This window comes from Vulpes vulpes, chromosome X (genome assembly GCF_048418805.1).
Source record: "Vulpes vulpes isolate BD-2025 chromosome X, VulVul3, whole genome shotgun sequence".
NCBI classification, from domain to species: domain Eukaryota; kingdom Metazoa; phylum Chordata; class Mammalia; order Carnivora; family Canidae; genus Vulpes; species Vulpes vulpes.
This window is the reverse complement of record NC_132796.1, coordinates 107,964,827-107,983,843: the sequence shown is the minus strand read 5'-3', so window position 1 is coordinate 107,983,843 and position 19,017 is coordinate 107,964,827. Positions and strand designations below refer to the sequence as shown.

General features: G+C 37.1%; 1 protein-coding gene across 1 annotated transcript in view; it reads left to right on the top strand.

Moving 5' to 3' along the window:
- LOC112927685 (uncharacterized) overlaps positions 1–19,017 on the top strand; it is a 293,959-nt gene that overhangs the window by 252,543 nt on the left and 22,399 nt on the right. The window contains exon 4 of the mRNA XM_072743518.1: positions 7,167–7,231. Within this exon, the coding sequence (XP_072599619.1) occupies positions 7,167–7,231 (65 nt within the window). The remainder of the gene's footprint in view (positions 1–7,166; positions 7,232–19,017) is intronic.

Here is a 19,017-nt window from a genome sequence, read left to right as displayed (position 1 = left end):
TTTGTTTCTTTGATGTTGAGTTGAATAAGTTCTTTATAGATCTTGGAAACTAGCCCATTATCTGATACATCGTTTGCAAATATCTTCTCCCATTCTGTAGGTTGTCTTTGAGATTTATTGACTGTATCCTTTGCTGTGCAAAAGCTTCTTATCTTGATGAAGTCCCAATAGTTCATTTTTGCTTTTGTTTCTTTTGCCTTCGTGGATGTATCTTGCAAGAAGTTACTGTGGCTGAGTTCAAAAAGGGTGTTGCCTGTGTTCTCCTCTAGGATTTTGATGGAATCTTGTCTCACATTTAGATCTTTCATCTACGAAAAGTCCACAGCAAATATCATTCTCAATGGGGAAGCACTGGGAGCCTTTCCCCTAAGATCAGGAACAAGACAGGGATGTCCACTCTCACCACTGCTATTCAACATAGTACTGGAAGTCCTAGCCTCAGCAATCAGACAACAAAAAGACATTAAAGGCATTCAAATTGGCAAAGAAGAAGTCAAACTCTCCCTCTTCGCCGATGACATGATACTCTACATAGAAAACCCAAAAGACTCCACCCCAAGATTGCTAGAACTCATACAGCAATTTGGCAGTGTGGCAGGATACAAAATCAATGCCCAGAAATCAATGGCATTTCTATACACTAACAATGAGACGGAAGAAAGAGAAATTAAGGAGTCAATCCCATTTACAATTGCACCCAAAAGCATAAGATACCTAGGAATAAACCTAACCAAAGAGGTAAAGGATCTATACCCTAAAAACTACCGAACACTTCTGAAAGAAATCGAGGAAGACACAGATGGAAAAATATTCCATGCTCATGGATTGGCAGAATTAATATTGTGAAAATGTCAATGTTACCCAGGGCAATTTACACGTTTAATGCAATTCCTATCAAAATACCATGGACTTTCTTCAGAGAGTTAGAACAAATTATTTTAAGATTTGTGTGGTATCAGAAAAGACCCCGAATAGCCAGGGGAATTTTAAAAAAGAAAACCATAGCTGGGGGCATCACAATGCCAGATTTCAGGTTGTACTACAAAGCTGTGGTCATCAAGACAGTGTGGTACTGGCACAAAAACAGACACATAGATCAATGGAACAGAATAGAGAACCCAGAAGTGGACCCTCCACTTTATGGTCAACTAATATTCGATAAAGGAGGAAAGACTATCCATTGGAAGAAAGACATTCTCTTCAATAAATGGTGCTGGGAAAATTGGACATCCACATGCAGAAGAATGAAACTAGACCACTCTCTTTCACCATACACAAAGATAAACTCAAAATGGATGAAACATATTTGGTTTCACTAGCAAATTCTACCAAACTTCCAATAAAGAAGTAACAGCAGTCTTATTTACAGTTCTTCAGAAAACAAAGGAAAAAGAAACACTCCAACACATCCTGACACCAGTGAAGCCACAAGAAGCCAATGTAATCCTGATATCAAAACCTAACAAGGACATTACTAAAAAAGAGGATGGAGGCAAAAACTTTTAACAAAATAGTGGCAGATTAATTCTACAATTTATAAAAAGGCTAATGCATATTGACCAGTTAGTATATATCCCAGTAATGCAAAATTGGTTTAACGTTTGAAAATCAAATAATGTAATTCACCATATTTACAGCCTAAAATAAACAAAACATATGATTAATTAAATAGATGTTGAAAGAGCATCTGGCAAAATTCAATACCCATTCGTGATTAAGGAAAAAAACCTCTCAGCCAAATAGGCATAGAAGGGTACTTCCTCAATATGATAAAGGGCATCTCTGAAGCTCCTTCAGTTACCATAGTAATTGATAAAGTATTGAATACTTTCCCCTAATATGAGGATAAATGCAAGCATGTCTGGTCTCACTACTTCTATTCAACATTTTATTGGAAGTCCAAGCCAGGACATTAAGGCAAGAAGAAAGACTAAAAAGGCATAAGGACTGAAAATAAATTAGTAAAATTGCTTCTGTTTGCAGATGATATGATTATTTACATAGAAGACTTCAATGAATCAACAAAACAGCTATTAGAACTAATAAGAACATTAGAAAAGTTGTGGGGTATAAAATTAACATACAAAAAGTAATTGTAGGGACACCTGGGTGGCTCAGTGGTTGAGCATCTGCCTTTGGCTCAGGGCGTGATCCCAGGGTCCGGGATCGAGTCCCACATCGGGCTCCTTGCATGGAGCCTGCTTCTCCCTCTGCCTGTGTCTCTGCCTCTCTTTGTGTCTCTCATGAATAAATAAATAAAATCTTTTTTAAAAATTAATTGTATTTCTTATAATAGTGGCAAGCATCTGGAGAACTAATTTTTTAATTCAATTTACAATAACATCAAAAATTATAAAATACTTAAGAATAAGATTAATAAAATATGTGTAAACCTTTCACTGAAAACTGTAACATTACTGAGAAATTTTTTTAAAATCTAAATAAATGGGGGGATATACCTTTTTCATGGATTGGAAGACTCAATATTGTTACAATGTCAATGTGTCTAAAATTGATCTACAGATTTTTTTTAAACCCCATGCAAGATCTCAGCAAGCTTTTCTGTAGAAATTGACAAGATATTTCTAAAATTGATGTGAAAAAAATAAAAAATAAAATTGATATGAAAATTAAAATCTAAAATATCCAACGCAATTTTTAGAAACACTTTTGAGGTGGCACCTGGGTTGCTCAGTCAATTAAGTGTCTGCGTTTGGCTCAAGTCATGATCCCAGGGTCCTGAGATCAAGCCCAGCATGGGGCTCCCTGTTCCGTGGGGATTCTGCTTCTCCCTCTGCTTCTACCCTGCTCATGATCTCTCTCTCTCTCTCTCTCTCTCTCTCAAATAAAGAAATGAAATATTTTTTAAAAACTGAAAAATAAAACAAATAATAACTAACCTTTATTTTAAAAAACACGGAGGATTTACACTATCTGACTTCAAGATTTACTATAAAGCTACAATAAATAAGACAGCATGATTTTAGCAAAAGGATAAACATAAAAATCAATAAAACAGGATAAAGAATCTAGAAATAGACTCCAAAAAAATCAATAGATTTTCATCAAAGTTTCCAAGACAATTAAATGGAAAAAGCAGAGTTTTTTCAACATATAGCTGAATAACTGGATATCTGTTTTGTTAAAAGAACATTGTCTCCTATTTAATTAATTTGAAATGGATCATAGACCTACTTGTAAAAGCTCATACTATAAACCTACAAGGAAACACAAGAGAAGATAATTGCAACTGTGTATAAACACTAATTTCTTAGAACATAAAAATTATGAAACAGTAGAAAAATAATTGATAAATTGAATTTCATCAAAATCAAAACCTTTCACTCTTAGAAAGACACTATTTTAAAAACAAAAAGATGAGCCAGGAAATGGTAGAAAATATTCAGGATGCATATAACTGACAAATTATTTGTATCCATATTTTATAAAGAACTTTTACAAATAATAATAACCAGACAAATAATCCAATCAAAATGAGCAAAGGATTTGTACAGGCACCAAGAAAATACACATGAAAAGATGATGAATGCCATTAGTCATCAGAAGAAATGCAAATTAAAACCATGAGATAAAAAAAAATAAAAAATAAAAATAAATAAAACCATGAGATACCACTATACATTTATTAGAATGATCACCGGAAGACTGATCTTACAAATGTTGGTATGATTTGGAGCAACTAGAACTTTCATACAGTACTGTGGAGATATAACATGATATAACCCAAGCATTGGACAGTTTCTTAAAATTTTAGACATGTGCCTGCCATAAAACCCACACTCATAGGTATTTACTCAAGAGAAATTTAAACATACATTTGCACAAAAGTTCATAACAATTTTATTCACAAAAGCCAAAACTTAGAAACGATCATAAAGTCCATCAATTGGTAAATAAATAAAACTGGAATACATACAAGAGAATACCAATAAGCAATTTTTAAAAAGGAACTTCTGATACATACAATAACATGGAATCTCAAAATAATTATGCTAGTGAAAGAAGCCATATCGAAGAAAAAGTACATACTGTGTGATTCCATTTACATAAAACTCTGGAAAATGTGAATTAATCTCTAGTGAAAAAATACAGACCATTTATTGTCCAGGGCCAGGGGCAGAGGGACGAACAGACTACAAAGGTACATGAGGAATATTTTTCAGGATCATGGAAGTGTTTATGTCTTGATTGTGGTGGTTGGTTTGATGTGTGTATACAACTACCAAACTCATCAAATTGTACACTTTAAATTGATGCAATTTATTATACATAAGCTATAGCTGAACAAAGTAGATATTTATCAAAGTCCATTTCAACAGTAGAGCAGAAATAACCCATTTTAGCAAAGTTTGAATGAAGAGGTTTGTCTGCTTGCTGTTTAAATGCCTATCCTAACTACTCTGATGTAAACCTGCCCAGGGCTAACTGTGCTTTAAACTAGAACCTGAAGCAAAATCAATTTGTCTAGATCCCTCAGCCTACAGAGAACCAACTGAGGCCCAATGAGATGGAAGGACTCAGCCAAAGTTCCAAATCCAGTCACTAGCAGAACCAGGCCAATAATTTGGACCCCATACTATCCAGTGCTTTCTGCCATTTTACAGAAACAGCTCACAAAGTTTTGACTTACCAAATTGCAAAGAGACCAAGAAGGTATAAGCTGGAACAAATGGGCGACACTGCGTCCTACCAAGAAAAGTCATTGGCAGTCATTCTTATAGTGCAACTTAGAGTTTAGAAACCAATGGTCTTGAGAATAGTCTTTAGAAACCTGGAACATAACCTGTTCATAAGTAGAATGCCTGCTGTATATTCTATGGGATAGATCATTGTGATTCTTATTTCAGTGCTTTTGACTCCCAAGAGCCATGAGGATAATTAAACCCATCATTCATGCATGTATCAGTGGCACAGGCAAATATCCATAATGGAAATCTTGAAAATCAATTTTTAAAATAAGAAAATTAGTTACTAAGGAAGTATAAGGAATAAACTTCAAGAATTTACCATTAAAACACATTATTCTTCTAATACTGATTTTATCAACACTGACAGATATCACATCGAACCCAGCCCTTTATAATAGGATTTTGGACAAGAAGAATCGGCCTAGCAGCGTTCCATGCACTCACTCCAGCTCTTGCATTTTCTTTTTGTGATACCTAAATCTAAGCCCTGTTTTCCTTTATTCTGTTAAGGTGCCTAATATTTTTCTGGGCTGAGGTAACTTTAGCAAACAGTGTTAGCAATTTAATCATATATTTCTTATAAAATAAAATTTAAAACATTTCTCATGTAATAATCCTCCCTTAACCCAATTTTTTTTTTCTTTCCTGTTCTGTAGCAGTAAACCAAGCAGTGTTTTTCAAGGTGAATAGGTTTCATTTAGGGCAAATGTACTTCCCCCCTCACAAAGCAAACTCAGAGCAATGTCTGACTACTTGTCGTTGCTTAGGTGGAAAATCACTCTTGTCTTTGCCACCACACAGCAACCTGTTCCCCTTATTTTTTAGTTTATACTCCCTCTCCTATCAGAGCTGAAATTGGCTGATGAGAAGCTCTGATAACTGTCTCAGAGCAGACTTGATTAGGAAGCATGTTACTTCTAACCTTGCTCCAAGGAGTTTAGGGCATGGTAAGCCATGACTGCAACATGTGTCTAGCTCTCCTTTCCCTTTTGGGAAAGAGTTAAGCCACAAATGAGAAGAGCACTTCTCCATCTAACAATAATCCATTTCACTTCTTACAAGTCACCCTTAGATTTCTCCCTCTACATTATTCTCTTGCCACAAACACCTGAGAAAATACTCACTGACATCTACTTTTATAAAATATACACTTTAATACTGAAGAAAAAAACTATTGTTATTCCAAGGCTAAAGTGATATCAGCCCATGATTCATGTACATGCTTGGTTGAAGAATTGTGTGTGGGAAAAATATAGTACCAAATCAAATGGCAAACAGTTTCTCAGAAATGTTTTGTGAGGTGCACAATGTTCTTTTCTCAAACATATGCCTATACTCCTTTCCCAAGGGCATTGCTGTTTTTTAACAAAGAAATAATTATGAATATTAAATGTGGCCAAAACATCCAGACAAGTACTGCTGTCTCCAAAATCCAAGGCAGAAGAACTTGGCAAGGCAGTACAACTCTTCTTCCTGTAATATATTAATACTGTGTACGAAATTTCTATTTTTTCCAGAAACCACAGAGGGCATAAAGAAGAAACAAAGAGCAAGTCAGCATGGTTAGGGTCAAGATGCTGACTTCTCGTCTCTGCCCCCACCAACTTTCATCATCCCCTACAGAAAATATATAGGAAAAGGACAACCCAAGGTTGAATGCAAGATAACCCTTTGAGAGACACCTCCATGAAATGAGAATCTCATAATAGACATTTGATGCTGAAGCCAGACTCCTTCTCAGAACATTTCTTGCTTGGAGGAATGAAAGTGGGACCCGCAGAGAGAAGAATCTCACACAGCAGAATTCTTATAGAGTATGGAATAGGCTATCCTATCTAAGTGCGTGGAATAACAGAACTTCTTCACTTTGGCCTCAGCAATGTTATGATATATGAGCATGGAATTTCTGTAAAGATAAAAGTTCCCTGTTATTCATTGTTTGTAAAAAAAAAAAAATCTATGCTTAGAGGCTTCTAGGACAGCTGTGTCAAGCAGCATTGTCTCTTGGGTGTAGAAAAGCAACTATAACAACAGCAAGGAACTGGGTCATATGTAGATTATAAGAAGCTTCTAGAAAAAAAAAAGACGAGTTCTAGCCCTGACTGCCACTTACCTATTGCATCTTGAACCCCCAACTTCTTGAGCTATAAAACCTGGCCTACATGTATAGGCCTCAGGGTAGCTGTAAGATCAAATGGGATGATCTATATAAAGATATTCTTTATAAAGCTCTGGGTAAATGTCGTGAAAAGCTAGAAATGTATGTTCCCATAATGTTTGTACTATTATACTTACGGCATTAGTTCCTCTACTTAACTTCTTTCTAATTCTCAAGTAGCTGCTATCAATGGTGTGCAAGACCTAGATGACTTGTTTCTGAAGTGTGCATTGATTAGGCTGCAGTATTCACCAGCATTTATATTGTGCTTTTTATTTCTGTCTTTCATTTTCAACCAGAAAGAGCCCTTCCGAAAATATTCCTGGACCTCTGACATACGTAAGGAATTATCTTTGGGGTTCAGGTAAGCAGTCAATGCTAAAGACACAGTTCTTCAGTAAAGACCAGTGGCTTTTAACTGATGGGCCTCTCTCTCAAGACAGCCAGTGAGTCCCAGGAATCTGTATATTTAACAGGAAACCAGCACCATGCCTTTTTGATGCAGGCAGTTCCTTACCAATCTTTAGCATATTTATTTCCTGATAAGAATTATTCAGAGTGCTTAATAAATATATGGATACCAGGCCTTTTCTTGGAAAATCTGACTCAGTAGGTTTTAGTTAGGACCCAGGAATTTATGTTTTGAACAGGCACCCCAAGTGATTGTTACTGTGGACACAATTCTTTATACCATCTTTACATCTTATGCAACACTGGTAGAGGGAAACTACTGTTCATTCCAAAAGTAGGGGCACAATTTTTTTTAAGATTTTATTTATTTATTCATAGAGACAGAGAGAGAGAGAGAGGCAGAGGGAGAAGCAGGCTCCATGCAGGGAGCCCGATGCGGGACTCGATCCCGGGTGGGGGGCACAGTTTTGGACCCTTTTCAGTATTAACCTTCACTAAACAGAGCCAGTAAAATTAATTATCATTCTTACATGAGTGGTTCAGGAAGAAATAATTTTCCATGAAATGCTTCTTGCCCCGCTGAAAGACACTGTATACACTTAACGGTAGACAATATAAAAACTAGGATTAGATACTGTCCTCAACTTTAGGCAGCTCTGTCTCATACCAGCATTTTACCTGATGTTGTCTTTCCAATTGCTGGTGGACTCGTCCTAATTTTGTATTTATCCCATCACCAAAATCTCACAAGATCTGCCCTGATTAGCAATCATCGCCTCACAAGGACGGTCACATTTGACTTCGACTTAAATTAAAAATGTGGTGCCATTTTGGGGTTCCTGGTGGCTTATTTGAATGAATCAGGTATGAAGAAAAGGATCAAGAGATAAGAATCTCTTTAAGTGATGCGAGCTAGGTGATAAAGAAAGCTATAAAAGAAGTTCTCTGCCGGAAGGTGGAACTGTTGAAAGGAACTGTAACTCTGAGTCATAGGATGGCTAAATATATTTTGTGCTACAGGAGAAGGAAATGTCTTTCAGAATGGTATGAAAGGCTCCGATTGGTATAAAAAGACAGTGTATGCTGTAGGTGCGTGGCTCCAACAACTGTTTGAAAGCCCATGAGAATAAAAGTATTCTATGAAAGTCTCTAAACAGTTGTTTCATGGATGCCTTAAAAACCATCATTTCCTTATGTATTTTTTTGGCTTTTAGCAAACCCTCCCATACCTCTGTGGGATCAAGAAGCTATCCCTGATTAATAGGTAGGCTCTGCACCCGAGAGGTAGCCAAATCAGATAGGAAAAGTCACAGCCGGAAGAAAAATTGAGAAGCTTCAGCTGGCACTACAGGTCTTATTCTTATCTCCAGAGATAATACCGATTTCTAAAGAACTGGAGGTTGTAAATGGGTCAGCTGACAGATAACAGCCGATAGGCAAGCTCCTGCAGAATAGCAAACCCTGGCACAACCCAACATTTTAACCCTTATAGTTCCTGAATGTATATTTTATATTGTTTTGTCCTATTATAAAAGTAACATGTAAGTATTGTAAGAAATTTGGAAAACTAGGAGCAAAATGACACCACTGTGATCATTTATTGTAGACAAACAGCTAAAAACAACTGTGTTCAGTGAACTGACAGGGGAAAGATCGCCCCATTCTGCGAGTTGGAGGAAGGAGGCGAGAGGTAGTCTGAAGGGGTAAAGAAATTGTGTTCTTTTTTTTTTTTTTAAGAAATTGTGTTCTTAATGTCTCCCCATCCCTATATTTTTCTTTTCAACCTCTCTGCTCACTCAACCCTTCCCGCCTCTGTTCCCACCCCAAAGCCATCCGCTATGTCCTTCTTTCAGAATTCCTAGTCTACATAGAGCAAGCCCCTCTAAATCCTAAACCAGTGCTACACCAGCATTAATGTGCACTCGAATCACTAGGAGATCTTGTTAAAATGCAAATTCTGATGCAGTAGGAGGGATGCAATCTCCCCTCCTCCTCCAGCTCTCAGAATGTGGTGGATCTTTCCCATGTCGCTTCACTGAACACAGTTGTTTTTAGCATTTGTCTGAGATTCTACGCTTCTAACAAGCTCCCAGATAATAATGCTGGTCATTGGGACAGATTTTGAGTAGAAACTCCTAAACCTTTTGTCAAGTGATCACTTCATCACCTAAACTTCACTTGAATCTTCAGCTGTCCCCTCTGAGGACACTGTCTTCCTTTCAGTCCACTCAAGTGGGGGCTATTTTGTCTTTCACACCCCATATGCCTCAAGTGCCATTTTCAGACAATTATTTTCATTTACTTCTCTAGTGGAAAAAACAAAAAACAAAATCTGGCTCCTTTGGGGCTTATGTCTTCCAGTTATGCCAGCCCCCTCCTCCTCAAGGCAATTGTCACCAACTTCGTGTCACTCTTCCTCACAGTAGACACTGGCACACAGCACGAGGTACAATATGGAAAGATACAATGAGGAATTTTATAAGAATGGCTGAGAATTACAGGAGAAATTCACAAAATCTGCCTATCAAATGTATGTCATTATAAATTCCTTGTCACTAAAGGGTGCCTGGGTAGCTCAGTCAGTTGAGCATCCAACTCTTGGTTTCAGCTCAGGTCATGATCTCAGGTTTGTTAGATCAAGCCCCACATGAAGCCCATGTCAGGCACCCTGCTCAGCTGGGAGTCTGCATGAGAGTCTGTCTCTGGCCCTCTCCCCACTCACGTGTGTGCATGTGCATTCTCTCTCTCTCTCTCTCAAATAAATAAATCTTTAAAAATAAATAAATAAATAAGTTCCTGGTCACTTATGTAAAAGCCTGAGTGTTGTGAGGAGCTGGCGTGGCATCACAGCAAGATCTTGATGTTCTCCTGTTGAACATGAACAAGTTCACGGAACATCAACATCAAACAAGGCTACTCTGTGATCATGATAGGTCAAGACAAAAATATGATCGCTCCATAATCACATGTAAGCACGGACAAGATGTGAACACTGGGCAAGCCACAAAAATGACCAAACGTCCTTCAACTTGGCTAACGTGAGTGACTGCAGCTTCTATGCCAATTATAGCTTTAGTCTGTGTTTGTTTTTACTTCCCCTAGATATGATTTACTAAAATACTCAATCATAAAATTAGCCCTGCTTCCTGATGGCACCCAATCCAGAGCAAAGCCTTGCTTTCTTAAATGGTCTCTCAAATCACCTAACTCAATCCCAAAACCTACAATAAGCCATACCTAACGCTGTCTTCCTGAGAGGCCCCATGGTTTCCCCATGACGTGTGTTCTCCCTTCCTGAATGAATAATATATAGACCCAACTTGTTCAAACTACAGTTGTGTTCCTGGTGGCCTTTGCCATTGGCAAACTGTATCCTAGAAGATGCTGCCCTTATTAGATAAATGTGACTGTGTGATTAGTTCTTGCCAGAATCACATTCACTCAGAATGTCAGTGGAGACAATATATGCCACTTCTGGGTTGAAGATTTTAAAGAAACAATATGTCAACTCCATGCTGTTTCTGCTTTCCTTGGCTGGGTGAACATAAACATGAGGAATGGCAAAGTCACACGTGGAAGAGAGGCCATGTGCAGAGGAGCTGCCCATTAAACTGAAACACCCGACATGAGCAAGAAGTACGGTCTTTCAGTTGTTATGTATTTGAGGGTCTATCATAACAATAGCGGTTTAACCTACACTAATGAATATAATCAGCAAGCCCAAATGGATTTCCAAGACTTCCTAACCATTTATTATATTTCTCCATGAACCCTATTCAAGAAGGCTGTAGAATAATGAGGTTATACCTTCTTTACTCTAGTCAGGCTTCCCACAGATGCTCCTCTTCACTATCTCTACTGCCACGTTATCTCATGGCTGATATTCCATACCCAAAATAGAAACCTTCAAAATGTGGTGCCCTCATTTCCTCACTAGCAAACTCACCAGCTTACTTATAATCCTCAACGATCCACTCTGTCTTCACTCCAATAACAACTAAGGAAGTATTCCTCCCAGTATCCAAAACCAGTCCTTCTACATGTGCTCTATCTCTTTCTGCCTTCCCATTCTTTCTTCTCAGCCACTGTCTCTGTTCCTTATATTACCTCACATCTCTCATGCTTCTTTATTCTATATCTCTTTCAACTGCATCCTTCCCATAAGTAATTAAATATACTCCAGTATCTCTCATTTTTAAAAAACCCTCCCTCTGCTACCATTCTATTTCTCAGCTTCACTTCATGGGAAAATTTTCTGATTTGATTTATATTTTCATGGGAAAAGTTTCTGATTTGATTTAAACTTTTCATGGGAAAAGTTTCTGATTTGATTTATTTCTTATTGCTGTCATTTTCTCCCAGTTCACTTTCAAACTCTCTTCACTTAGACTTGTGCCTCTACCACTCCATTTCAACATCTTTTTTTTTTTTTTTTGCATGTCACCAACTACTTTATTTTGGCCAAATCTTGTGATTACTTCTCTGTTCTCACTGTAGTTGACTTCTTAGGAGCATTCCATGTGGCTTTGAGTCCCTTAGTTCTGAAATACTTTCTTCCTTTGGCTTTCCTGATTCCACACTTTCCTTGTCCTCTTACATGACTGGCCACTCCTCAGTCTCCTTTGAGATTTATTGAAAAGACTGTTCTTTCTCCCATTGAATGGGCTGGGGGTTTTCCTATATTTAGAGTTGGGAAGAAAATGAAGAACAAGCAAAGAAGAAAAGATATGCTGTACTCATAAAATAGTCAATATCGGAATGATGTCAAATCCCTGCAAATTAAGCTATATATCAATGCAATTTCAATTGAAATCCCAAAAGAATGTTTTTCTGTGGAATGTGCCAAACTAGCTCTAACATTTATGTGGAAGAATAAAGAAGAAACTCAGAAGGAAAGAATAAAGTGAATGAAGTTCCCTCCTAGACTTTAAGACTTACTATTAAACTATACAAAATAAGGGCAGCCCAGATGGCTCAGCGGTTTAGCACTGCCTTCAGCCCAGGGCATGATCCTGGAGTCCCAGGATCGAGTCCTGCGTCGGGTTCCCTGCATGGGGCCTGCTTCTCCCTCTGCCTGTGTCTCTGCCTCTCTCTCTCTCTCCTCTCTGTGTATTCTCATGAATAAATAAATCTTTTTAAAAAACTATGCAAAATAAGAAAATTTGCTGCCAATAAAGAGTAGACAAATTAGTAGAGAAACCATGAACAGTGCTCTCCACATACACACACACCTAAAAACTTAGCTGATATGATAGAAATGGCCCTGAAGATCTTTGGGAAAAAGAATGAAATGTTTGCCAATGATGCTGGAGCAATTTCCTTTCCATTTGAAAAAATATGTGTTTCTAGCTCACATCTTATAAAAGAAATCAATTCCAGACAGTAAAGAATTAAATGTAGAAGGTAAAGCTTTAAAATATATGGAAGATAGTAGAGTAAGAGGTAAGAGGTTCCCCACTCATATCTTCCCTAAGCAATAACAGTTTGGCAGCCATCCACATATGAAAATGCCTTTGTGGGATGTCTGGGTGGCTCAGTGGTTTAGCCTCTGCCTTCAGCTCAGGGCCTGATCCCAGGTCCAAGCATCGAGTCCCACATTGGAGTCCCTGCAAGGAGCCTGCTTCTCCCTCTGTCTATGTTTCTACCTCTCTCTCCATGTCTTTCATGAATAAATAAATAAATTTACAAAAAGAAAAAAATACTTTTGTGAAAGCTTTGAGATCCAGGTAGGAGCTTGTGATATCCTGGTGGAGCCTAAGACCAAAGAAGGCTGTTTTGAGAAGGCATTCCCATGCCCAGGTGTCAGGCTTGCCAACTGTGGTCCCATCTAGGAGACCCAAAAACCACATCATCCCTCTATAGAATCAACTATAGTCTTGTTTACCTTGGTCTTGCCACTAGCACCACCTACCAAGGGTCCTGGTTGGAGTCATGCCCTCCTATAACTTGAGTAACAGGCCACCAAACTCTATCTCAGCTGCAGAACCTATGGCGGTTCCACCGAGGGACCTGCCAGGAGATATGCACATCCATGCTCCCAGAGGGAGGCCTGCCAACCTCAGTCCATCTGTAGATCCGGAAGTAGCCCTATAAATTGGCCCCAGCCTCTCAGCCAGCCTGGGAGTGATCCTACCCATCCAAGAACCTAGAGGGAGACATACCTATCGATGCCCCACAGGCAAGCCTGTGATTTTGTTTCAACCCCACTTAGTTGCACTCTGGGGCCAGTCTTGCCTGCCCAGAGACACATCCAATGAACCAGCAGAAGACTTCCTAAGGATTCCGGTGGGAGTGCATACTCATCCATGCACCTGGAAACAGGCTCACTGTCTGCAGACCTTGAAATGGATCCTTGTCCCAGCACCAGCCCCATAGACCAGTTCTATATGTAGTCCTGATCCACACCTGCATTAGCCTCTAGTAACAAGACCACCAACCATGGACCCCCACTGCATATCCAGCAGTAGTCATGTAAATTAACTCCCAACACAACTCAACTGCAATCCAGAAGACAGTATTATCAGCCCAAGGATGCAACAGAAGGTCTTTATCTGACAAAACCAGTCTGTAAAGACTAGAAAAAGGCCTTTCTCCTTCAAATGTACAGAATCATTGCAAGACTACACAGATTGCAAAGAATCAGACATGACACCACCAAAGGAAACTGATAAACTTCCAGTAACCAACTGCGAAGAAAGGAGACGTATGAACTGCCTGAAAAGGATTCAAAATAATAATTTTCTAAAAGCTCAGTGAGATACAGGAGAATACATATAGACAACTAAATAAAATCAGGGTGGAAATAATGAGTGGAAATATCAGAAAGGGAGACAGAACATGAAAGACTCCTAACTCTGGGAAATGAACTAGGGGTGGGGAAGGGGAGGTGGGCGGGGGTGGGGGTGACTGGGTGATGGGCACTGAGGTGGGCACTTGTTGGGATGAGCACTGAGTGTTATTTTATATGTTGGCAAATTGAACGCCAATAAAAAATAAACTTGTAAAAAAATAAATAAAATAAAATGGAAAAAAATCAGGGTGGAAAAAAAGCGTGAGCAAAATGAGAAGTTTACTCAAGAGATAGAACCCATGAAATCAAACAAATGGCAATTCTGAGCTGACGAATACAATGACAGAACTGAAAAATTCAATAGAGAAGTTAGTAGCAGACCCAATCTTTTAGAAGGAAGAATCAGCAAACTCAAAAACAGGTCATTTTTGAAATTAGGAACAAAAAGAAAAAGGGACTGAAAGGGAGCAAAGAAAACACATGGGATACCATAAAAAAAAAGAATGTACACATTATGAGAATCTCGGGAGAAGAGAGAGAGAGAAAAGGGCAGAAAGCTTATTTAAAGAAATAATGACTGAAAACTTTCCAAATCTTGGGAGGGACTTGGACATACAGATTCATGAGGCTCAAAGGACCCCAGGCAGATCCACCAAAAAAACTGTTGGAATGAATAATCGAATTCAGATAAGTTGCAGGACACAAAATCAGCATACAAAAATTAGTTGTATTTCAATACACTAACAATAAACTATCTGAAAAAGAAATTAATCAGATTTACAATAGCATAAAAAACAATAAAATGTGTGGAATAAATTTAACCAAGGAAACAGAAGATCTGTACCCTAAATCTATAACATATTGATAAAAGAAATTTTAAAAGACACAAATAAATGAAAAACTATCCCATGCTCATGAATTGAAAGAATCAATATTATTAAGATGTCCACACTATCCAAAGCCATCTATAGATTCAATGCAACCCTATAAAAATTCCAATGACATCTTCATGGAAATATTAAAAACAATCCTAAAATTCATATGGAAACACAAGAGACCCTGAATAGCCAAATAATCTTGAGAAAGAAGAATCTTGAGAAAGAATCTAGCCAAAGAAACTGGAGGCACTGTATTTCCTGAATTCAAGCTATATTACAAAGCTATAGTAATCAAAACAGAGTGGTAGCAGCATAAAAATAGACATATAGACCAATAGAATAGCATACAGAAGCCAGTAATAAACTCATGCATATGTGGTCAACTAATCTTGGACAATGGTACCAAGAATACACAATGAGGAAAGGATAGTTTCTTCAATAAATGGTGCTGGGAGAATGAGATATCCACATGCAAAAAGATAAAATTGGACACTTACACTGCAAAAAAAAAAAATCCAAATTAATTAAATATTTAAATGTAAGACCTAAAACTACAGTCCTAGAAGAAAACATAGGGGGAAATCTTCCTGACAGTGATCTTAGCAATGATGTCTTGACATAACACCAGAAGTACAAGCAACAAAACCAAAAATAGAGAAATGGGATTGCATCAAACTAAAAAGTTGCACAGTAAAGGAAGTAATCGAAGGAGTAAAAAGTCAACCTACAGAATGGGAGAAAGTATCTGCAAAACATACATCTGATAAGTTAATATCCAAAATATAAAAGGAACTCATATAACTCAATAGCAAAACAAGTAAAAATAACACAGTTTTAAAATGGGCAAAACACTTGAATAGACATTTCTCCAAAGGAGACACACAAATGGCCAATGAGAAGGTGTGCAGACACCCTAATCATCAGGGAAATTCAAATCAAAACCACAATGAGATATTGCCCTATACCTGTTAAAACAGCTATTATCAGAAAGATAACTAGTGTTGGTTATGATGTGGAGAAAAGGAAATCCTCACACATTGTTGGTGGGAAAGTAAATTGGTATAGACACCATGGAAAACATAATGGAGGTTCCTTGAAAAAATTTAAGTGGAACTACTATATGATCCAACAATCTCACTTCTGCATATATATCCTAAGGAAATGAAATCAGTATTTTGAAGAGATATCTGCACTGCCATGTTTATTTAGCAATATTTACAAGACCCAAGATATGGAAACCACCTAAGTGTCTGTTTGTGATAACATGTTTGAACCTGGAGGTCATTATGCTAAGTGTAACAAGCCAGACACAGCAAGACAATTACTGTTATGATCTCACTTATACATGGAATCTTAAAAAAATCAAACTCACAGAAGCAGAAAGTAGCATAGTAGTTGCCAGGGGATAGGAGTGGGGAGAATGGAGAAATACTGGTCAAAAGGTACAAACTTTCCATTATAAGATGAGTAAATTCTGGGGATCTCATGCACAACATGATGACTAAAGTTAATACTGCATTTTATACCTGAAATTTTCTAAGATGGATCTTATGTGTTTTCACTGTACACACAAAAAATCGGTAACTATGTAAGGTGATTGATGTGTTAATTAGCTTGAATGTGGTAATTATCTTGAAAAGTATACATACATCAGATCATCACATAGTACATTTTAAATATATGCAATTTTTATTTGACAATTATACCTTAATAAAGCTCGACAAATAAAAATAATAAAACTTATAAAAAGGAAACATAAGAGACTGTTTTTGTGGCCCTGGGGAGAGAAAGGATTTGTTGAAACCACACACACACACACACACACACACACCATATAATAGAACGTTGAAAAACTCAACTACCTAATGTTGATTATTTTTGGTCATCAAAATAGCCATGATATAGAAAGTGAAAAAGTGAGACATAAACTAAGAAGTAGTATCCAAAATACATTTAAAAACTAAAAAATCAATGACATAAATAAAAATAAGTAACATTTCTAAAATGAGTACAAACCAAAGAGATACTACACAAAAGAGAGAGTATGGCCAATAATCATGAAATCCACTGAGCCTCACTAATAATTATGAAAATGCAAATTAAGCTTAAGATGAGATAACTTTTTATCTCCACAAAATGGGCAAAAATTAAAAAGTCTGACAATCCTAATCGTGGGTAAAAGTCTGATGCAAGAGGAAGTAGTTCAATACTTGTGTTATGTGGAAAACAATATGGCATTGTTTCGTAAAGCTAAACATGCTCACAGAGCACAACGGAGCAACTCAGTTTCTAAGCATACACCCTAGAAAAACTCTTGACTATGCTAACCTTGAGACATGTATAAGAGGGTTCATAAACGACAAAAAAAAAATGTTAAATAACTCAAATTTCCATCAACAGTACAATGGATAAATTGTGAAATATTCACACAACAAAATATTATACCATAGTTGAAATGTATGACTGCAGCCAAATCATCAGCAGATATGTATCCTACAAACGTAATGTTGAGGTTTTTAATGACTTGTATAATGACTATACATACAATGTTTTTTATGAAGTTCAAAAACAAAACTACATATTGTTTAGAGATTGTGCATATATGACAGGGCTACTGTAAAAAAAGAAAGAATAAAGGAATGTTAAAAACAAACTTTAGAATAGTACTGTGGGGATATGATAGGGGAAGGGCATTGGGGAAGAATTCACAGGTACTGTCAAAACTAAAGGAGATTGGTCATCTTCTAATTTTTAAATTGGGTAGTAGGTTCCGAGGTATTCATTTTTCATTTTATTATTATTATTCCTAACTTATAAGTAAGTTGCATATATTATTGACATGTAATACATAAACGAAATTAAAATCTTAAAGTAAATGTGCATAATATGTATATATACATATATACTAATTCAGATCATGTCATTCTTCTACTTGAAACCTTTCAATGGCTCCCCATTTTGGACTACATAGCCCCGAATTATCTCGCTATCTATCCCCCTCCTGCATTTCCAGCTTTATTTCATTTTTCCTCCCTTTTCACTCACATTAACCATCCTGGCTTTCTTTTGTGACTTCAAAGAGGCAAGCCCTTTCCTGCCTCAGGAGCCTTCGTGCTTACTATTCCCTCTGCATAGAAGATTCTTCTTTGCCATCCACCCACATCACTTTTTGGTTTCAGCTTAAACTTATCTTAAAGAGTTCCTACCTAACCAGTCCCCTCCATCCTCTCTCTTGGATTTATATTAAGTCTGTTGTTACGTTGAACTTCTATATTTATGCAATAATTTCTTTAATATTTGCCTGCTCCACTCTAAGCTCCATAAGGAGAGCAATCATGGTAATTTTTGTTCATCACTGTGTTCACCAGCATGTAAAACGACATTCTGTCTAGAGTAGGCATTCAAAAAATATCTGTTGCATAAAATAAGTAAATGAATGGAAAATGAACGAATGTGAATAAATAGCATGAATACTCATTTGCAAGATGGGAGAAAGAATCATGAAGCTGGTGTGTTTGTGTGTATATGCACATGCGTGCACGCTCAAATATATGTGGCATCACTAAAGCAACTAGTAAAAGATGAACTTAAAGTATAAGGAAAATGATTACAGAAGAAGATCTGAAGTGTGAGAAGATAGAGTGGGCTTATGTTAAACATGAGATCAATCTAAACACACATTATATAAAATATTAATAATGATGATTACATTAATAGTGCAAAAAAAAGAGGGTGGAACAGAAATACAAAATACTGGTAAACAGTGGCATAAAAGTTTAGATGTACAAATTAAAGGGGGAAGTATGAGCCTGAATGTATCAACTTAGTTAAGTCAATCTTTTTGAGCTTTAGTTTGTTTATCTATAGGCACTCAATAAATATTGAAAAAAAACTTAACCTACAAAATGGGAGACGCTTCCTTTCCAGGTAGAATGTTTTATGCCTTCTTAAATGAAGATGAATAGTTAGAAACACTTACCACTTGGACAGTCAGCCTCAAGAGTTTCAAATCACTTTTAGAGCAAAAATTATTCCAGTATTCTCTCAACGTGCATATAAAAGCATAGGAAA